General features: G+C 41.1%; 1 protein-coding gene across 1 annotated transcript in view; it reads left to right on the forward strand.

Annotated features, from left to right (window-relative positions):
• The first annotated feature begins 10,735 nt into the window (after nt 1–10,735).
• SEC63 (SEC63 homolog, protein translocation regulator) overlaps nt 10,736–21,962 on the forward strand; it is a 65,200-nt gene continuing 53,973 nt past the window's right edge. Inside the window, 1 exon segment of the mRNA XM_032650869.1 lies at nt 10,736–10,986. Within this exon segment, the coding sequence (XP_032506760.1) occupies nt 10,863–10,986 (124 nt within the window). The 5' untranslated portion in view covers nt 10,736–10,862.

Here is a 21,962-nt window from a genome sequence, read left to right on the forward strand (position 1 = left end):
TATATTCTTTTTGCAAAAGCAATGGCATGGATTTCAACAATCAGATGCAAAGGATCTAGCATTTAGGCAATGACAGCAGTGGTGGTGAGGGCTGGGCAGTGGCCTCTATGGGTTCTGTTGTAGTCTAAACCTGCAGGGTTGTAACCTAATTAGCCATGGCGGAGAGCAATGAGCAAGTCCAAAATGGTCACACGAGAGAGCCCCCTCTTTTGCGTGAGGCTGGATTTCCTACAGCCTGCCAAGCAGGAATGAAGAGCCATCAAGACTAGATGAATGATATAAATGAACTTATTTACAAACCAGATACAGACTCACAGATTTTGAAAACAAACTTATGGTGATCAAAGGGGAAACATGGCGGGGGAGAGGTATAAATTAGGAACTTGGGATTAACATACACCCACTACTATACATAAAATAGATAACCAGCAAGGACCTACTCTATAGCACAGGGAACTCTACTCAATATTCTGAAAAAAATCTGAAAAAGAATGAATATTCTATGTATAACTGAATCACTATGCTGTACACCTGAAACTAACACATTATAAATCAACTATACTCCAATAAAATTTTTAAAAAAAGATTGGATGAATGAACCCAAATCTGGTGAAGCCCTGCACACTTGGGCTACAGTTGTATAGTTGTAACAATCATTTGTTGAAGACCTACGGTTGCCAGGCCCTGGGCTGGGCAACCTGTAATTTACCAAGCACACACACACAAAGTTCTTTCTATTTCACAGATGAAATTAAGCCATTTCCCTAAGGTTACATAGGTAGTAAGTGGTAGAGCCAGGATTTAAATTTTAAGCTGATTTGGAAACCCAAGCTCTTACCTTCTATGCTACCCTGCTTTTCTCCATCTACACCCTGGCCATATTTTTCAGTATTGGACACACTCTTTAGCTGAACTTTGACTATCTCAAATCTGTCTCATCAGATTTGGTCTGCAGTTCTTTCCACCTGTGTTGCCTCAAACACCATTATTATTTATTTTTTTTTTTTTGCGGTACGCGGGCCTCTCACTGCTGTGGCCTCTCCCGTGGCGGAGCACAGGCTCCGGACGCGCAGGCTCAGCGGCCATGGCTCACGGGCCCAGCCGCTCCGTGGCATGTGGGATCTTCCCGGACCAGGGCACGAACCCGTGTCCCCTGCATTGGCAGGCAGACTCTCAACCACTGCGCCACCAGGGAAGCCCCTCAAACACCATTTTTACGATGTTCACTAAGCTTTGTTGTGCCCTGCCTACATGAGAGTCACAGTCAACTGTCCCTTCTATCTTAGTTTATTTGCCATAGCTATATATACTCCTGCTTTTATTTATTGACACTAGATTTGGGGGACAGTCTACAGCTTTGCTACTCCAAGTGTAGTTTGTGGTCCAGTAGCATAGGCATTACCTGGAGCTTGTTAGAAATATGGACGCAAAGATCACACTCTGGACTTACTGAATTAGAACCTTCATTTTATTAAGATTCTCCATGCGATTTAAATGTGCATTGAAATCTGAGAGGCACTAGTCCAAATCTTTGAGCAGAATCCCTGAAGCCACCAAGCTTTGGGGTAGTTCCTGATCTAGTCCAGAGCTTTCAAAAACTAATAGGCTGCTGGAGTCAGCAGAACAAGAGCACTCAAGATCACCTGATAATACTTCACCTGCCCCAATAATTAAATCCCCAATATTTAAACAGGATGTAGTTTTTCATGATGATGGAAAGCAACTGCAATAGGAAGAGACTGTGAAAAGTGCTTCAGTATGAAGCGGGGTTTAACTTACATAAATGATTGTACTGGTTTTAAAATTTGGCTGCCAATTGGACTCGAGGGAGATAGGAAGGAAAATTCTGATATAATTGATATAGGGAATGACCTAGGCATTGGAAATTCCCCAAGTGGTTCTTACACACAACGAAGTTTGAGGACCACTTACCTACTGTGAATACCTTCTTCTTTCAGTTAATATAATTCTAGGGTCTATATTGTATTCAAAGATAGTTTTATTTTATTTTTTTTAAATTTGTATTGGTGTATAGCTGATTTGCAATGTTGTGTGAGTTTCTGTGGCACAGCAAAATGAATCAGTTGTGCATATATCTACTCTTTTTTAGATTCCTTTCCCATATAGGTCATCACAGAGTATTGAGTAGAGTTCCCTGTGTTATACAGTAGGTCCTTATTAGTTATCTATTTTATATGTAATAGTGTGTTTTAAAACGAGGTTTCCCATACTTCTTTGATTTTAGGACTCACCTGGAGTAATTGCTAAAAATATAACAACCATGCTTCCTCCCCAGCTAACTGTGTCAGAATCGCCAAGGGCCTGGGAGCTATAATTTTAACTAGCACCTGGGTTCTCTGCTCCTCCTCAGAGAGGAGGTTTGGAAAACACTGCCTTCAAAGACCAGTGAATCAGGAGCTCTAAAACTTGCAACAGCTGCCTGATTTTGTCATCTTCCTGTTTCTGGAAGGGCACCTGATCCTCACCCATGAGGAACAAAATGGTTATAAAAGAACAGAAAAAGGGAGTCAGCATCATTCCACAGCTTTTATTTTTTTATTTTTAATTTTTTTTAATTTTTGGCTGCGTCGGGTCTTCGTTGCTGTGCGCGGGCTTTCTCTCGTTGCAGCGAGCGGGGTCGAGCGGGGTCTACTCTTCGTTGAGGTGCGTGGGCTTCTCACTGCGGTGGCTTCTCTTGTTGCAGAACACAGGCTCTAGGCACGTGGACTTCAGTAGTTGTGGCACGTGGGCTTCAGTAGTTGTGGCTCGTGGGCTCTAGAGTGCAGGCTCAGTAGTTGTGGCACACGGGCTTAGTGGCTTCGTGGCATGTGGGATCTTCCCGGACCAGGGATCGAACATGTGTCCCCTGCATTGGCAGGCGGATTCTTAACCATTGTGCTGCTAGGGAAGTCCCCATTCTACAGCTTTCTGAAGGGAACTGTTTTCTTATAAAATGCTCAGGCGGATGGTAATCTAAAGCCTAGCACAGATCTTGGCACAGGGTCACAAATGTTTGTGAAATAAATGAATGAGTGGTTAAATAACTCTGGAAAGGAGCACCAGAGGGCTGGAGGAAGGAATCAGCAAGCAGATGGTCTCCCTTAATTCCTGACTTTTGACCTTCTGCTCAGACACAAATTATAGTCACACACATCTAACCACTACAACATATGTTGCTTCAGTAAACTCAACATATGACAAACAGACAAATTGGGAAGTGGTTAGTCATTGTGCAAAAGGATGATTTGATTTATAAAAATGATTCACTAAAACAGTGTGGTTTCCAGACTAGCAGCTTCAGCATCACCTGGGAACTTGTGAGAAATGCAAATTTTCAGGCTGCCCTTTACCACAGCCTGATTCAGAAACTCTGGGGGTGAGGCCCAGCATTCTGAGCTTTAGTGAGCCTTCTAGGTGATTCTCCTGCAACTAAAGTTTGAGAACTACTGTGCTAGAGCATTTCTTTAAATGAGAAGCTCCCCACCTGGTAAAAGAATGTTCAAGAACATACTTACTATCAAAGGAGACCTTATCTGTATTCTGTGATTGAGCTTTTCTATGCATCTTCAGAAATCTTCCAGACGGTAGTTCAGTGTTTCTTTCTTTCTTTTTTTTTTTTTTTTTGCGGTACGTGGGCCTCTCACTGTTGTGGCCTCTCCCGTTGCAGAGCACAGGCTCCGGACGCACAGGCTCAGCGGCCATGGCTCACGGGCCCAGCTGCTCTGCGGCATGTGGAATCTTCCCGGACCGGGGCACGAACCCGTGTCCCCTGAATCGGCAGGAGGACTCTTAACCACTGCGCCACCAGGGAAGCCCCAGTGTTTCTTTAATAAAGCATTTCACACATAAGTATAATTTATTACATATACATTTAATATGAATAAATGTATAGTGTACGATAGAAAAATATCACACCGCATTGCACATGGTGAGGGTTAAGTATTCTTTTATGACACTTGTAATGTACTGAGCCATAATGTAAAATATATCTCTTGCTACGAATAATGGTCAAAAACAACTTTAAAAGCACAGCTGTATATGGCACAAAGTTTGGTAGTTCTTATCCGTACGAACAAGTAATGACATGTGAATAGGCATACAGAAGGGCTAATTATAAGGATCAAATTGGTAATCCCTGCTAAGGAAGAGCATTCCTTAGGTTCTAAAAAGTCTTTTTATTTCTGTGGTCCTGTCTCAGACTCAGGCAGTGAGTTTGATTTCATAGGCTGGTTGGTTGGCTGTTTTTTCCTCAGTGTCTAGGTTTTAGTGGGAGTAGAGATAGGTACTTGGCAAATCATGGAGACGTCTATGCTAGACTACTACTATGTATACCTAACAACTGTTAAAAGCAATTCATTTAGTATTTACATAATGTGGAAATAAGTGAAGGTCTTCCAAATGAGAACAAACAAAGGCTGTTTATTCAGACCTTGCTATAGCAAAAGATTCTGCCACCATTGCTTGGGTTTGGCAGAGACTCGAAGCCAGACAGGGGAGTGGGGAAGATTTACGGTGAAAAAAGGGAAGGCTTCGGTGTGGTTTGATGGAGAAGCTAGAGACAGGCTGACTAGGAGTTGGGTACCCTGCATGACTGATTAAGGCAGCACATTTGGCTGGTTGATCCTAATTAGCAAATGGGGGCAAAAAATTGGGAAGCTAGTCCTGATGCTCTGGGCCAATTGCTGAAGAGGTTGTGTTTTGGCTTCCTGGATGGCTTGCTGTAAGGGTTGTGGGTTAGAGTTCTATTGTCAGATTGGTCTGGCCATTGTCTCACTACCCATAAAGCAAGGCAACTACTGAACCTGGAAGGCAAGTTTATTCATATATTTAATATTTATGGTCTCTAGCCAACCTGTCCAGTGAATCAGAGATTAAAATGAGGGTTGAATCTAGTCAGCCTGTAGGTCAAAGTTTCCCTTCCTTGATCTGATTATTTAACATTGGTAGGGAGGGCACACACCAAACTTTTGGTGAACTGGAAATGCTTGCTGTTGCTGATACCTCCTCACTGGCTATCAGTCAGCTCTAGGATGGCTACTCTGAGTCTGTGCTAATCTGACTGAGCCATGAGAGCTGAGGACCCCACAGAGACCATAACAACTCAGCCCTGTGCAGGCCAGCAGTGAAGGGTAAATGGGTCTTGTCTCTACTGTTTTTGCAACTTCTTGTGAATCTATAATTATTTCAAAATAGAAAGTTAAAAGAAGAAAAGGATCCCTGGCTGCTGTGTAGAGAACAGATGTGAGGCAGGAGAGAGGTGGGAAAGCAGGATTGGAAGTAGAGAGTGAACAGGATGTGAAATATAGGAGCCAGCAGAGTGAGGTAAAGTATGTCAAAGAAATCTTTTTGGGGACATAACTATTGTATTAGATCTTCAGATTTGATTGATATCAGAGTGGAAACTATATGCTGGGTAAAGGAGGAAGAAGAAAATAGTAGAAATCATGACCTAGTTCACCCTCTTGTTTTCTGCAGGCCCTTACTTAAACCATGCTAGTTAAAACCATTTCTTTTTTTCTCTCTCTTTTTTTTAAGGTATCTAAAGGAGACTGCAATATCTCCCACTTATGGACTCCTTTAACAAAGCTCCTTAAATGGCAATACTGCTAACATGTTGCCTGTAACCTGGAAGCTGGACTTAAAAAGTATTTTCCCACTTCTGTGATTGCCATTTACAACCAGACTGGACTTCATGCTATTCTTCAAATGTTCTCTGAGCTGTTTCCACCTGGATTTTTTCCTTCAATTTCTATTTAAGTTTCGAGGCCTAGCTCAATTGCCACCTCATCCTTGAAGCCTTCTGATTGTCTCTGCCAAAAGAAAGGACTCTTTCCTATGAACCTGGAAATAATTTTATTTGTATATTCCTTACAGCATTTATCAATTCCTTCCTCTGGTTTTTGTTACTTATTGAAAAAAGTATGCCCTTCTCATTAGACTGTAGGCAAGTTTCCAGAGGTCAGAGACCCTGACTTAAACATTCCTGTGCTCCCCACCCTCGCTAATAGTATATGTGATTTCAATGAATGTTAAATGTTGAATGACTGATTTTCTTCCTTATAATAATCTGTATATTTGAAAGTAAGGGGATACATTCATTTTGGAGCTAGGGTGATATTTTTATGTAGTTTACAGTTACTTCTGTGTATAGTTGTTAGCACTTCCAGGAATACTTCTTCCACCTCTACCCCTGGGGCAAACTTACTGAGCATTGCAACATGAAAGAGTGATACATCTTGATTCATGATATGAATATATTCCACTAGGCCTGGTACCTGAAGTATGTAGGTAATAGAGGAGAAATATTGTTTGAAACGTACAGAGTCAGAAACTACTCTGTGGAAAATTCTTCCACTCATGAGATGTTAAAATTGTAAGCAGAGAATTTGGTTGTCATTGAGCCTTGTCAAAAAGGAAAAATCTCTCTCAGTAGAAATATATTCAATATGCAGTTTATACAATTGTAAATGTTACCATATTAAAAAGAATCCTGATGGAAATCATGCAAAAATAGAATTTATCAGAATTCTTTTGTTTGTAGAACACAAACCTATAGCAATTATAATTATTATAAATATTAGCTTTTTTTTTTTTTTTTTTTTTTTTTGTGGTACGCGGGCCTCTCACTGTTGTGGCCTCTCCTATTGAGGAGCACAGGCTCCGGAGGTGCAGGCTTATCGGCCATGGCTCACGGGCCCAGCCACTCCGCGGCATGTGGGATCTTCTCGGACCGGGGCACGAACCTGTGTCCCCTGCATCGGCAGGTGGACTCTCAACCATTGCGCCACCAGGGAAGCCCAATATTAGCTATTTTTTAGTAGACTTTCTTTAGAGCAGATTTAGGTTCACAGCAAAACAGAGTGGAAGGTACAGAGATTTCTCATATATTTCCCACTCTCTCCCTCTCCTGGCCCCCAGAGCCTCCTCCATTTTCAACATCCCCCACTAGAGTGGTACATTTGTTACAAATGATGAACCTACCTTGACACAACATTATCACCAGAGTTCATAGTGAATATGAACTTTTGTACCTAATTTTATAATCATAATTTTATATTTTTTATTAATTAAGGCTCCCCAATTTTATAAACTTCAGGATCCACAAATATTTGTTTTTCAACAAGATGATTTATGTTTTCCCTTAAGTTCTAATCTCTATTGAAATATTTTTTTTTCTCCTTACACAAATATACAAACTTGAAATTGCCCATAGTGATCTCTCCTGTTTATTCATGGCCACTCTTCCAAATTATATTTCAATCTGGGCGGGAAATTTCATTAAGTGCTATTTTATGGCTCACTGTGAAATGTCAATCATTTTTTCTTTAAGCAGTTTAGATATGTTGGTAATGCATAAAATTAATTCATAAAGGAATAACCTAAGTTTGTTGATACATCGTTGACAACTGGTTTTAGTACAATAATTCTCAGCTTTGTAATCACAAAAGTAGGTATAGAAAAAGAACAATATTGACAAGTCCAACATACTCATGAAAAGAGAGGAGCCCAAATGCAAACCTGATCCCAACACTAAAGAAAACCACAGCCCTCAATTCCTCTTTTAACATTGTTTTCATGCTTTCAGAGTGGAGCATAATCCAGTTCCAATGTCTTCCTAACCCATACCTCCCTTTACATTCTCTCCAAGTGTAAGACTGGGGTTTCATTGGGTCATAAGGGCCTTAGGAAGCTAGGGAATGAAAGGATTGCAATGGGTTAGTACCTTTTACCTAGTCAAAGTTCCAACATGTGGGTCATGCTTTGAAATTTCAACTGGAATAATGCTGAGGAAGTTTTTGTAAATAATAAATGTTGTACAAAGGTTAATTTGTTGATGTTACTGTTGTCATTATGATGGGCATAACTTTTCATTTCTGTAAGATCAAATAAAAAGAATTGTTCATTTTGTATCAGAAGAGATTTAGCTCTTAATGGAGAAAATCCTGGCACTGAAACAAAGTAATAAGAGGCATAACATTAAAGATGATTTGCTAGGCTTTGACAGTGAAGGTTATTGTAGGGTAGAGAGAGGGGGAAAAGACTGGAAATAATTGCATGTACCTACTTATTTATTTGGTTCTTTCCAGTCTCTTTGAGGCTAACTACAATAAGCAGAAAATTAAATCATGTTGACTATAGCTACACAAATGTATTTTGGTATGTATAAATGTTAAGTCAACACCAGTAGTTACAAGCATGACTTGCAAGGAAGGAAAGATTCACTTTAAGGAAAAAGCAAATTATTAGGAGGAACCAAAAAATAGTCAGGTTTTCTACACTTGAGAGGAAATCTCTACCTAGAAATTAAAATGAAATTGATTAAAATAATCCTTTACAGACACATATAGAGAAAATACAAAAATGTCTTTTAACATGTCCTATTAGACTAAACAAAATGTGTTTGTAGCTCTGGTTCTACCATATTCACTCAGTACTATTAAATATTTCACTGAAATGATCTTAAAAGAAACAACTGTTTAAAAAGCAATTAAAAAATCAGTCAGAAAAAATTGTGATTAATTAAAGGTATGATTCAGATTTGCTTTGGGGAATATTTGGGTGATCTGAGTTTATCTATGATGAATAGCATTAAGTTCTAAGACAGACTGTGTTTATACATTTTCAAATCTTTAATCGTTTAATTTGGTTAAAAATTCATATTTTAGATAGGTATGGAGTTTAGCAAATAAATGTGATTTGTTCAAAATTTGGTTTCATGGTTCAGTTCTGTACTAACCACTCATATGCATGACCCCAAACTGCAGGGAAAAGATTACTCCTGCAGAAAAAAAGTCAGAAGGGGAATATTTATCATGAATAATTTATATTGACACAAGGTTATAAAACTGATGTATTATCTTTATCCAAATGCAGAGTAAAATGTATAATCAGGGTAATAAAAAACAACCAGTTCAGCATTATTAAAACAAGACTTAATAACAAATTCAACATAAACAAAAGGAACTTCAGGATCCTACGCACTGCAGTTGAGCCAGTTTTATGACAGACTTGTTTCTGAAGCAAGGCAGATTGTTTTGGGCATATCAGCCTTGGGTGATCACAGTGCTGTGCTGACTTCATTGTCCAATCCTCTCCCCCTCACTTCTCTGTTTTATTTCTTCCCGTCTAATATAGTCTTTGAAAAATTCACACAGAAAAAAGTGAGGAGGGGAATGCAGAGCAAATGATTTTCTAAAATTTCCTTTCAAAATGGGTAGTTAGGACATTTGAGAGGGAAGACAGAATACATGTGAATATAATCTATTATGAAGGAAGTCGTCACTGATTATGATAAATAATATTTTTGAGGACATGAAATAAAAGATGACATGTGACCAGATTTCTCTTCCAACACTGGAAGGCATATTGAAAGGAACCTAGTAAATAGACTATATAGCCTTAAAATGAGTTTTTAAAAATACAGTGTAATATTTGTTTATTGCATTGGTTTTCCAGTTTTCACTATAACTCCCTTTAATCTTCACAACGACTCTGTGAGGTGACTCGGGTGGGCCTTTCCTTTTGGTCCCCTGAGAGGAGGTGGAGATGCTGGGATAGGCTCCAGCCAGGGCTGCCGCGGGACCGTGGGGGTCATTCACGGATCAGGGCACCAGCCCCCTCAGCTCCCAGCTTAGCTGACACCAGCCTCTGGGATCTCACAGCTGGCGAGGGCAGAGGCCGCGGAGAGCGACTGCTCCCCCAGCCGTCTCTCCTCGCAGTGCGGATTCCTGCCCACACTCCGCACGCGAGGGCCGGCCGCTCTCAGGGATATGCGAAGGTCGGCGACGAGGCGGTGGTCAGGGCACTGGCTTTGTGGCGTCAGCGTGATCTGGGTTTAAATCCCCAGACGTTTCTTTATTGTGCTTCACTTTAGGCAATCTCTCTCAGCCTCCATTTCCCCATCTGGAGAGCGGGCATGCTTTGATTCATTCCAAGGGGTTCGCCGACCATTGAATGATTTAAAGCAATAAAGGTCTTTGCCTACTGCCTGTGTCGAAGAAAATGCTATAAATATTGTTAGCTCTGGGATAGGTAGGTCACCATCTCTACCGGCTTGGGGAATCTCCATCTGCAAAATGGGCGCAATGTAGATTGCAGTCCCTTAATAGCAAACGTTGCTTTGCCAGAAAACCCCTACAGCCAAACCCCTCATCATCCCTCCCCACCGCCCTGCTCACGCGCCCTATTCTGACCGACCAGTGTTTCCAAACTGGAGGAGCGGATCCGGAATTTAAGGAAACATTCTTATCAACCAGGGAAATTGAAAAGTGAGAGTGCAGGACAGGGTGGGTAGGGATGGGAGACAGGGGAGGCAAGGAAGCCTCACCTCTGCTTCGAATGGGTGCGAACCCGGTCGCAGTCAGGTGAACCGCCCGCGCCCACTCCTCGGCCGGGAAGCTTCGGCTGGGACCCTGTAAACCGACCCTCAGGACCCGGAGCTGGACCCTGGGAAAGGAAACTGAGGAGGGAGGGGGAGGGACTTTAGGGGTAGGGGCGGGGCCTTCAGGGAGGGTCTACCAGAGCTTGAGGGGCGGAGCTGAGGCTAAGCGGGCAGGGCTAAGGGCGGGAGCTCGCAGAGTTCTTCGGCTGCGCGCGCCACGTCTCTCTCTGCGAGCTGGTTGGGGAGAGGCGGGGGGCAGAGGAGGGAAAAACCGCGCGGGGAGGGAGCTATCTCTTCTCGCGAGAGCTGGGACCGCAGCGGCGGTGGCGGCGGCGGGTCCGTGAGAGTAGCGTGGGGGCGGGGAGGAGAGGCGGCGGCGGCGTAGGAGCTACGCCACACGCGGCCGGGGCGCTGGGAGCTCGAAAGCAGAGCGGGGTCGTGGCGGCGGTGGTGAGAAGAGGGAGGCGGAGGAGGGGGTGCCATGGCGGGGCAGCAGTTCCAGTACGATGACAGCGGGAACACCTTCTTCTACTTCCTCACCTCCTTCGTGGGGCTCATCGTGATCCCGGCCACATACTACCTCTGGCCCCGAGATCAGAATGCCGGTGAGTCCTGCCGGCAGCAGCCTGTGGACACGCGCAGGCTCCGCCGGCCCCACCGGGCCGCGCCGCTCCCACCCGCTCCGGCCCAGCCCGCAGCGCCCGGGGTGATACCGCCCGCGCGGCCGGGCCTCGAGTCCAGGCGTCCGCCGCTGGCGGGGCCCGGGCTCGGCGGTGTTTCCCTCTGTGCCTCTCCGGGTTCCTCTCCACCCCCTTCATTGTCCTCCTCGGGAGTTTCGCTTTGCACCCTGTCCCCCATTGTTCTGGACGCTCCTTGCAGCCTCCTTGTGCCTCTTTGTCTTCTCTGCCTCCAGTTTTATTGGGTATTTTTCTTTACGGAGGGAGCAGGGTGGGATAGGGAGGATGGGAATTGGAAGGTGAGAGAAGAGTTGGCCAAGGAGGAAGCCGAGCGTGCAGGCTCCACTCTGAGCCCCCAGGCCACGGTCTTCTTACCCCCACAGCCCAGTTTCCCTGTTGCAGCGGTCGTTACAGATGTTTCGGGCACCGTGTGAGCTGGGTGGCAGGTACAGGACTCCATCTGAGCTCGCCAACCGCCCCTCCCCCCGTGCCTTTCCCCCGTTGCTTTTTCATTTGTTCACTCACACTGGGGGGGGGGGGGGGGTTGGAAGCAATGCCGTTATTCCCCTTAGGAAAAATTAGGCTTTTCTCTCTATTTCCGTTTCTTTGGAGTTTCCTGTTGTTTATGGCGGAAAAAGTGCAAGTATGAAGGAAGGATTAAGTCTTCTAGGTAGTCCAGTTGTGAGGTAGCTGGTACGTTTGCTTTTAGTTCTGAATCTTTTCACATTAAGCAACGTCGGATTAGAACACAGAATTATTTAGATTCTTTGCAAGGCATTTTATGTTTGGGTTTTGGATTCCGTTTGTTGCACTCTACTAGGATATATGGCAGGTGATATTCTTAAAACCGATAGAACTGCAAGGCCTTAGTAGGTTGTTTGTGGTAGCGTTAACAGTAACAAGTAGCTTTTGAGTAAGAACATTTAGGGAAGGCTTTCTGTTTCACAAGAGCTATGCTAACTTGAGTAAACAGATTCTCTCAAGTTGGGTGTGGTGGGAGTTTGGGTTGTCCAGGTGGTATACTGTACTTTGGGGACACTGTTACCAGTGAAGCATGGAATCAAATCGGAACTTGTTATGCTTTAAGACTGATTCAGTGCTTTTAGCTACTTACAGTTTCACAGGAAAACTAAGTAAGCTTCAAAAATCAAATATTAAGATATCCTGTTGTGTTATTCAAAATTACTACTACAGATCCACATGCTTTATTCAAAACGCTTGAGGACAGGTATGCTACAGAGTTTTTCAAATTTTAGAAAGATAGTACCTACCCTAACAAGCCTTTAAGGGTCTAAAACAGCACCGATAATCAAATTAATATCCCAACAGCAAAATATGACTATGAATAAAGGTTATAAGTAGCCTTCTATCAGTCCAAGTCACCAAATTATGTTCCTGCAAACATCTAGGCATGTAATTTTGAATTTCAGAGTTCTTATGGCAATATTGACTTTTCAAGGGTATCTTCTATATGAAAGCATAAAAAGATTTACCCAGCAATTGTACAACATTAAAGTTGAGTTTAATCTTTGTTTAGCTTTTTTAAAAGATGACGCATTTGGGGGCTTTCAGTTTCAAGGTGACAGTTGTTTCAATGTTGCTCTTTTGGAATTGCTGGGCTCTTGAGTCCATCAGAAAGCATGGCGTCATTTCAGATTGGAAAATGTACGGTTTGACAAATAGAAATAGCTTGGTCATTGGCATATTTGACGTGTTAATTGAAGTTACTCTGTTATCCAAAACATTATCACTGGAATCCTTTTGCTTTGATTTTTGTCTAATCTGTTGGGCTAAGTGTGCTTATAATTAATACCCCTTTTAGTAGTTGAAGGGTCCTATTTATCTTACTCTCTTGGTTGTTTGCAAATTGGCTGAATAAGATGACTGAATACTTTTTCAGACCTTTATGGGCAAAAGCTCTGTGTGAAGTAATAATATGGAGGGTTTGGATTTCCTTAGAATAGTGGTTCTTAAACCTCATTAGAATCACTTGGGGGACCTTTTAAAAACACTTAGACCCATCGCCAGATATTGTGATTTAGTTGGTCTGGAGTGGGTATTGGTTTTTTTAAAAGTCCCTGTGTAATTGTAAATTGTAACTAGGTTTGAGTAGTGTTGCTAAGGTAGGTAGTGGTCTTTTGTTGGAGTTGTCATTTTGGGAGGTTGTGTATTTCTTTTGATATGTGCAGTTTCCTGAAAACAAAAAAACCTCTAATGTCTTAGCTTTTTTATTTTACAAAGCTAAGAAGTACTTACTGTAGAACAGGGCTGTAAAATTCTTGTAGTTGAAAGTAGAATATTTTTGTTAAAGCAACTTTAATAGGTTTATAATGATATTTGACAAGAGAAAATAACTGTTTCTAATTATCAGAAATTCAAATAATCCAGAGAGGGCTTTTATTGTTTCCATAAGTTAAGGATTATAGATCCTTTGAATTGAGATAAAATATATCACTGCTTTCCCCAGATTTTGGAGGTTTTTTTTTTGACTCCTTGATCTTACTTTTTCAAAACTGCCTAGTTTTGAAACCTGGATCTGCCAATTACTGTGTTATCTTAGGCAAGTGATTTAATTTCTGTGTTTTAGTTTACTCATTTGTGAACTAGAGACAATAGTTATCTGTTTTATAGAATTAAATTAATAAAATAGATATATGTAAAATGTTTAGAACAGTGTCTGGCACATATTGGGGCTCTTAGCTCCTGCTGTTTTTGCTGGTTACTTAGACTTTGTGGAACAGTTTGATTTGGTACACTTATGTACTCAGATTTTTTCCCCCATTGTTTGAAAGGATTAATGAAACTTTTTTAAAAAAAGTTACATTCCTTTATTCTTCTTTGCTTGCTCCCTCTCAAATAGTGTACAAGTGATTTAGCTCTCTGACTTGGGAATGTGAGTAGGAGTTCACTTTTAGTGTTTAGTAGTAAAGTAAAAAACGCTGTATTTGAAGTTAGAAGTTTTGGTTTTAAGTTCCAGTCCAGTCCCTGTTTAGTTGTTTCTGAACTCTCATCCTCATTTTCTAGGGGTGATAATAATAACCTGCCCTACCTACCCAAGAAGTGATTATGAGAAGCAAAGAAATAAATGCATATAAACATGCTTGCTTGTAAAACTAAATATACTGTAGAATTTTCTTCATTTTGCAAGTATTTATAGAGCATAATACTTTGTGCTAGATGCTGCTTCTAGGTGATGGATCAAATTTTTTTTTTTAAAGCTTTTTTTTATATATTTTTTTTATTTGGGGCAGCATTGGGTCTTCGTTGCTGCACGTGGGCTTTCTCTAGTTGTGGCGAGCCGGGGCTACTCTAAGTTGCGGTGCATGGGCTTCTCACTGTGGTGGCCTCCGTTGTTATGGAGCACAGGCTCTAGGCACACGGGCTTCAGTAGTTGCAGCACGCAGGCTCAGTAGTTGTGGCTCGCGGGCTCTAGAGCATAGGCTTGGTAGCTGTGGCACACAGGGCTTAGTTGCTCCGTGGTACGTGGGATCTTCCCGGACCAGGGATTGAACCTGTGTCCCCTGCATTGGCAGACGGATTCTCAACCACTGCGCCACGAGGGAAGGCCGATGGCTCAGGTATTTAAGGACTTATAGCTTTTTTCTTAGTAAGTTGTATATACTCAGTGCAGAAAAGATCAAAGGAACAGAACAAAAATTGCTTGTAATTCCATCACCCAAATCACCCAGAAGTGATTAAACATTTTGGTGTGTGCATCCCCTTGGGATGACTTTAGACATAGTCCCTTTTCTTTTTGGGGGGAGACTCCACATCCTCCTCCAGTCTTAGGTAATTGTGATCCTCACCTCAGCTTTGCTGCTGTTCATTGAATGTTGACTAGCCTCAAGGATGGGTAGTGCTGAATGCACTCACTATAGCACTTTAAACTAGACTCAAGTGTTATCCCAATTTTATTAATGAGAAAATTGAGCCCTAGGGGAGGTAACCAACTTGTCTAGAGCTATATTGCTACTAGGTGGAAGATTGAGTGTTGGACCCAAATCCATCGTATGCCAAAGCTTCTCTTGTTAGCCACTACCTTATACTCTCTTCTGTAATTACTATAACACATTATAATAAGTATTAAAATGATAAGTGGAAAGTGCTGTGGGAGCACAGAGGAAGGAGAGAATAATTCTATTTGGGGATTTGGGTGTTTAATGTAGAGGAGTTGATTTGAGATAGGTCTTAAAAGGTAAATGGGAGAAGTGCATTCCAGTTGTAGGGGAAAGCATATGCAAAAGCGTGGAGATGTTCAGTAAGTGGTAAAGATTTAATGTGATTGGCACTTAGGAGCAAATCAACCATTTTATACTTCATCCTATAAGTTATTGGGTAAATAATGGAGGTTTTTAAGTAGGATAATTTACATGGTCAGTTTTGTTTTTGTGGAGCTTTGAGTGGAGAATGGTTTGGTGGGAGGTGGTGGTGGCTGGGTGGGGAAAAACTAGATGGAGAAGGAATCCATTTCAGAGGCTTATTAGTCCTTTGAGATGTCAGCATATAGGGGAATGAGCAGGTTAGAAAGAGAATTCTAAGATAGCATGGGCTGTTTGTGGAATGTAAGTACCGTGGAGGGAATGAGAGAGTGGAGTGCAGATTTTGTTTTTTTTTTTTTTTTTTTTACGGTACACGGGCCTCTCACTGTTGTGTGGCCTCTCCCGTTGCGGAGCACAGGCTCCGGACACGCAGGCTCGCGGCCACGGCTCACGGGCCTAGCCGCTCCGTGGCATGTGGGATCTTCCCGGACCAGGGCACGAACCCGTGTCCCCTGCATCGGCAGGTGGACTCTCTACCACTGCACCACCAGGGAAGCCCTGGAGTGCAGATTTTGAATTTTTCATTCATTTCTGTTTTGTTTCTCTTCCTCTTAAAAGCTGTTTGGTGATTGGTCCAATAATAACATATTAACTTTTATCAGTTTTAGGGTTGAGTGCAGGGAAAAGGATGGGGATGAACATTTTTATTTAAAATGAAATGTTGGCTTTATCTATTGATTTATCTAGATAATTTCTAATTACAGTAGAGTTATCTCAACCTCTTGTTGAGTGGATTTTTTAACAGAAAAAACTAGCTAGTTATCAGTTTTGTGTTCAAAGGAGTATATTTTATGAATGTTCATATTCCACTTAGAACATATAGTCTTCCTAAGATTTTAGATTTTGAAGGGGTATTAGATATCTGAGAAGTTTGAGTCATTTTAAAGTAGTCATTCCCTCTGGGTTCTGTCTGGACAGAAAAGGTATCAGACGTGAGCATATACACATTTAAGTCCCACGTCATAGAGGAAACTTGGCAGTATGAATTATAGTACAACATTTAGGTTTTATAAATGCGGTGACAGACATTGGATTAGTAAATGCATTTATAAAATTGTTTTTAAAGGCCATCTTGCATTCTTGCTTGATCTTGGAGAACCTGAAAGACAAAGATAGGCTTACTTTCATATAAAATAAAATTTTCAGATGTTCATTCCCTTAATTATACTTTACAGGTCATAACAAATATATCCATATTGTACTCAGACTTCCTTTTAAAAAAACATCCCATTACCAGACTCTGTTCATGACAAATGTTGTTACACCATCTCACCGACACATTGAAAGGCATTATTGTTCATTCTCTTAATAAGCGAAACCAAGTCCCCCTAAACCCTGAGTTCCTCTGCCGAGTTTATGATTAATCTGTCTATTCAAAACGTTATTCCCTTTCTTGTCCCATATCTGTTCCCCTCAAGATTGAGGAGTATCAAAGGAAAGGGGGATTGAAACCAAGCAGGAACCTGCCAGGTACAAAAGCCCCTCCATGTCCCCCATTTCTTGTTTGTAGAAAAAGACTTTAGTCTCCTAGGCCTTCCTTGAGTTCCAAAGAGTAGGCATAGGTAGCTACTAAGTAGGGAAGTGAGGGAATGCAGAAACAAAGGAAAAGCAGTTAAACAAGAAAAGTAATGACAATAGTTCAGGGATAAAACAGAGTCCTAGTTCCTCCTCAAGGGATATACAGAACTATCTGAAGGATCTCTTGGAGTTGTTCTTCAGGAACTAAGACCTGTCCCCCGCCCCCAACCCTGTGGTGACTTGCAGCCCTCACCCCCAGATGCTGCCTTTAAAAACCCTTGCCTGAAAACAGTTGGGGAGTTTGGGTCTTTTGAGCATAAGCTACCCTACTCCTTGCTTGGCACCTGCAGTAAATGCTGTACTTTCCTTCACCACAACCCAGCGTCAGTAAATTGGCTTTGCTGTGGCAGGTGAGCAAACCCAAACTTGGGTTTGGTAACATAAGGTGTTCCTTACATTTTGGAATTATATTTGTCAGTATGGATGAAGGAATTTTCTTGTGTAGATTCCAGATGTTTTTCACTTTAGATTTTTGCCTCTTTAGTTAAATCTAGTAGTTATTGATTGAGCATTCACTGTTTGCCTGTACTAGGAGCAGCAGATGGTACAAAGATGAATGCAGTGTAAATATAGTCTTTTGATAGAGTTTATAATCTGGATGGAGTGGGAGAATTAGGATTAGACAGATACACAAATTATTATATCCAAAGCACAACAAAGAAAGTGTAAGAGAAGTGAAAGCAAGTGCTATGGAAGTTAGTTGGATAAAGTATTTGCATCTAGTTGGGGGTGGTAGTGGGTATCTAGAGGTGAGAAAAGGCTCTTCAGAGTAAGTTGATTTTGACTGGACTGTTAAAGGATGAGAAGGATTTAATGGGTGGAATGGAGGGGAGGAGGTGCAAAGAAGAAGTCACATGAGCAAAAGTGTAGAGCCTGGAAAGCATGAAACATGTTTAAAGTACAGATCAAACCAGTTGCAGCAGAGTTCCCAGAGTGAAAAAGTGTGAGAAAAGGCCAGAAAACTTGATTAAGTCATATAGAAAACCTTATATGTTCAGCTGAAGAGTGTATATGTGATTTGGTTGACAGTGTGTCATTTTGAACATTTTAGAACACTTTTGCAACTGTGTTATATGCAAGTTAATGTAATAACATCTCATAGGATGAGACAGTATAGAGATTGAGAAGCAGACAAGAAATAATATGGGCCCAAACAATGGTGGTAGCAATAGGAAGGTAAGGGACATATTTGAGATATTACTTGATATATTACTTTTCTTTTAAAATTTTTATTGTGGTAGTATGTATATAAAACATAAAATTTGTGGTTTTAACCATTTAAAATGTACAGTTCATTAGCATTAATTACATTCACAATGTTGTGCAACCATCATCTTTCCAAAATTTTTCGTCATCCCAAATAAAACTGTGTACCTGTTGAGCAATAACTTCTCATTCTCTCTTTCCTTCAGCCCCTGGTAAACTCTAAGCTACTTTTTTGTCTCTGTAAATTTGCCTATTCTAGATATTTCATATAAGTGGAATCATACAATATTTGTCCTTTTGTGTTTAGCTTATTTCATTTAGCATAATGTTTTCTAGATTCATCCATGTTGTAGCATGTATCAGAACTTCATTCTTTTTAAGGCTGAATAATATTCCGTTGTATAGATATACCACATTTTTATTTACTCATCTGTTGATGAACACATGGGTTGTTTCTGCTCTTTGTCTTTTGTGAATAATGCTGCAGTGAACATTGGCATTCAAATGTCTGAGTTCTTATTTTCAGTTCTTTGGGGTATATTCCTAGGGGTGGAAATCCAGTTGTTCAAGCAGTATTTGTTGAAGAGACTGTTCATTTTTCATTGAATGAACAATAGCCTTTTCAAAAATCAGTTGGCTCTAGACATGTGGGTAGTCTCTATTTTTGTGGGATAATTTATTGAGCATAGTTTACCAGTGAGGACCTCTTAATTTTAGAATACCTCAAGGCTGAGTCCTTGACTTCTTTTCCATCCACACTTATTCCTATGGTGATCTCATCTGGTCTCATGGCTTTAAATATCAGCTGTGTGACTCATAAAAACTTATATTTCCAGTCTAGAACTCTTTCCTTGAACTCCAGACTTCTGTATATGTAAGTTCCGAGTCCACATTTCCATTTGCATATCTAATAGACATCTTAATATGCAAAATACTGATGTGATTTCTGTCTCCCCTCTCCCCAACCTTCTTAACTTATAGTCTTCTCCATCTCAGTTAATCACATCTGTTTCTTCAACTGTTCTGGCAAGAAGCCTTAGAGTTATTCTTGGTTCATCTCTTTGTCTCATATGTCACTTGCAGAGTTTTAGTGTGTCCTGTTGGCTCTACCTTCAAATTATTATATCTAGTCTGACCATTCCTTATTGCTTCACCACCACCACCACCCTGTTTTATTGCCTGGATTATCATTAGCCTTCCAACTAGTCTCATTGTTTCTACCCTTACTCCTTGCAGTCTTTTCTCAAAATAGTAGCAGAGTGATCCTTTTAGAACTGAAGCTGGCCCATGTCACTCTTCTGCTCAGAACCCTTTAAGCCTCTCCCGTCTCAATCACAGTAGAAGCTAAAGTCATTAGAGTGGCCTGTGAAGTCCTTCATGAGCTTTTTGACTTCATTTCTTATACTTTCTCTCTTGTTTCTTCCATTCCAGTCATACTAGCCGCTCTGCTGTTCTTAGGGCACATGAGGCACACTTCTTTTGAACCTTTATAGTTGCTGCTTCCTATGCCTGGAATGCTTTTTCTCTAGTAGCCACATTACGACCTCCCCCATCTCCATTATGTCCTTGCTCAAACACCATCTTCTCAGTGTTGCCTTCTTTGAGCACCTTATTTAAAATTGTTTTTTTCTACCTTCAAAGAAGCTCTTCCCTTTTTCTGTTTTCTCTTCATAACACTTATCATCTTCTAATATACTATATAGTTTACTTAATTTGTTTATCGCTTTCTCCTCTGCTGGAAAGTATGGTGTGTGAGAGCAGGGGTTTTTGTTTTGTTTTCTGCTGTATCAGTGTCCAGAAACATCCAGGCACATAGTAGGTACCCACCAATATTTATTTAATGAAGGTGTTCTCTACATTCTATACAAATATTTATGTAGTGCTTGCTATATTCTTGGCAACTGGAAAGGGCAGGGCTGATTATGTATATGACAACAATGTCTGCCTTCAAGAGTTTGAGTACAGATTAGTAAAAATTGGATTTAATACTGGCTGCTGAAGAATGATGGTGCCATTCATGCCAACTGCTGAAAAGAATGTATAGTCCTACTTCCTTTTTTAGAAGAAAGCTATAAAAATGTTAAAAATTTTAAATTTAGTAATTCCACTTTTGGGACACTGTTCTAAGGATATAGTTCTAAATACTCATAGGACCAAAGAAAGATACTGTGAAATTGTGACTTACAAAAATATATTTTGGTCATCTGAATGACCAGATATATGGTTCTTGTATATATTTGGCCTTTGTCCACAGTTCCTGCTCACAACTTCCAAAACCTTGGAATTTCCTAAGTGTTAAGAGTGATACAGGTATCTTTTGTGATGTGAATGAGGTGACTTTTGGAAGCACTGAAAAGGGACCCTGCTGGTCACCAGGAGAACCAACCATGTGATTAGGGGGTTGGAACTTTCAGTCCTACCCCTGATCTCCAGGGATGGTAGAGGGGCTAGGGATTGAGCTCAAATGCCAATGGCCAGTGATTTAATCAACCGTGCCTATATGAAGCCTCTATAAAACCCCAAAAGGATAGGGTTCGGAGAGGCTTCTGGGTTGGTGAACACATGGAGATTTTGGGAGAGAGGTGCACCTAGAGAGGGCATGGAAGCTCCTCACTCTTTCCCCAAACCTTGCTCTATGCATCTGTTCCATTTGGCTTTTCCTCAGTTGTATCCTTTTATAGTAAACCGGTAATATAGTAAGTGAAATGTTTCTCTGAGTTCTGTGAGCCACTTTAGCAAATTAATCAAACCAAAGGAGGAGGTGGTTGGAACCCCCCAGTCTATAACCTGGGCTTGCGACTGGCATCTAAAGTAGGGGGGCATGGATGTACAGTCTTGTGGGACTGAGCCCTCAACCTGTGGAGTCTGATGCTAACTCTGGGTAGATAGTGTCAGAACTGAGTTGAATTTTCGGACACCTAGCTGGTATTCCAAGAATTACTCTTCGAAGGTGTGGGGACCCTCCCCACCCCTACGTTGGAAATTGAGTCTCAGAACATCCTATTTAAATGCCCATAATACCAAAAAATCAGAAACAATTTGTATGTCGAATTGTAGAATGGTAGGTATATTATGGTGTCAATTCATTTGGTTATTAGTAGTCATTAAATGATGTTTACATTGAGTTTCTAAACATGGGAGATATTTAGAAATTAAAAATTACAGGTAATGTGGTTTTAACACAAACTTTAGCTTTATGTGTTTGTGTCTGTCAGTTTGTACGCTGGTACATTTTAGAGTGCTGCCCTTAAATTAGCATTTGTATGTCCTGCTTGTTCTTCTGTCTGAGAAACTATCTCTTGGGCATCTGCTGCACTGGGGAGAAGTAGTAGATGTCATCATTACTGCAGAAGTGTTCTTGAGGGCCTTGATTGAAGCAGCCCCACAGCCCCTCTGATTGAGGGAAGCACATTACCCCTAGAAATTAGTTGCTGGAATTATCTTGTTCTTAGAGAAGTCTTTCCTGAGTATGTAACTTCAACCTTGCCAACTTTCCTTTCTTCCTTCCTCCTTCCCAGATGTTCTCTGAAAGAGGACTACAAAGGAAACACATTAAAATGTTATTATTGATTATTATCTGGGTGTCAGAATGGTGAATACTTTCTTCCTTCTGCTCTTATGTATATGCTCAGTTTACTGTATGAATTTGTATTAATGTCTAAAAGCTTATTCAAAGAATCTTTGGCTAGATTGGCTATGATGGAATGAGCCAATCATAGCCATAGAAGGAGGAAGACATTCTCTGTACCTCTTATGTCTGCAGGCCCTTTCAGCTCAGTGAATTGTCTTTACTTTGGAGTA

Source organism: Phocoena sinus, chromosome 12 (genome assembly GCF_008692025.1).
Source record: "Phocoena sinus isolate mPhoSin1 chromosome 12, mPhoSin1.pri, whole genome shotgun sequence".
NCBI classification, from domain to species: Eukaryota; Metazoa; Chordata; class Mammalia; order Artiodactyla; family Phocoenidae; genus Phocoena; species Phocoena sinus.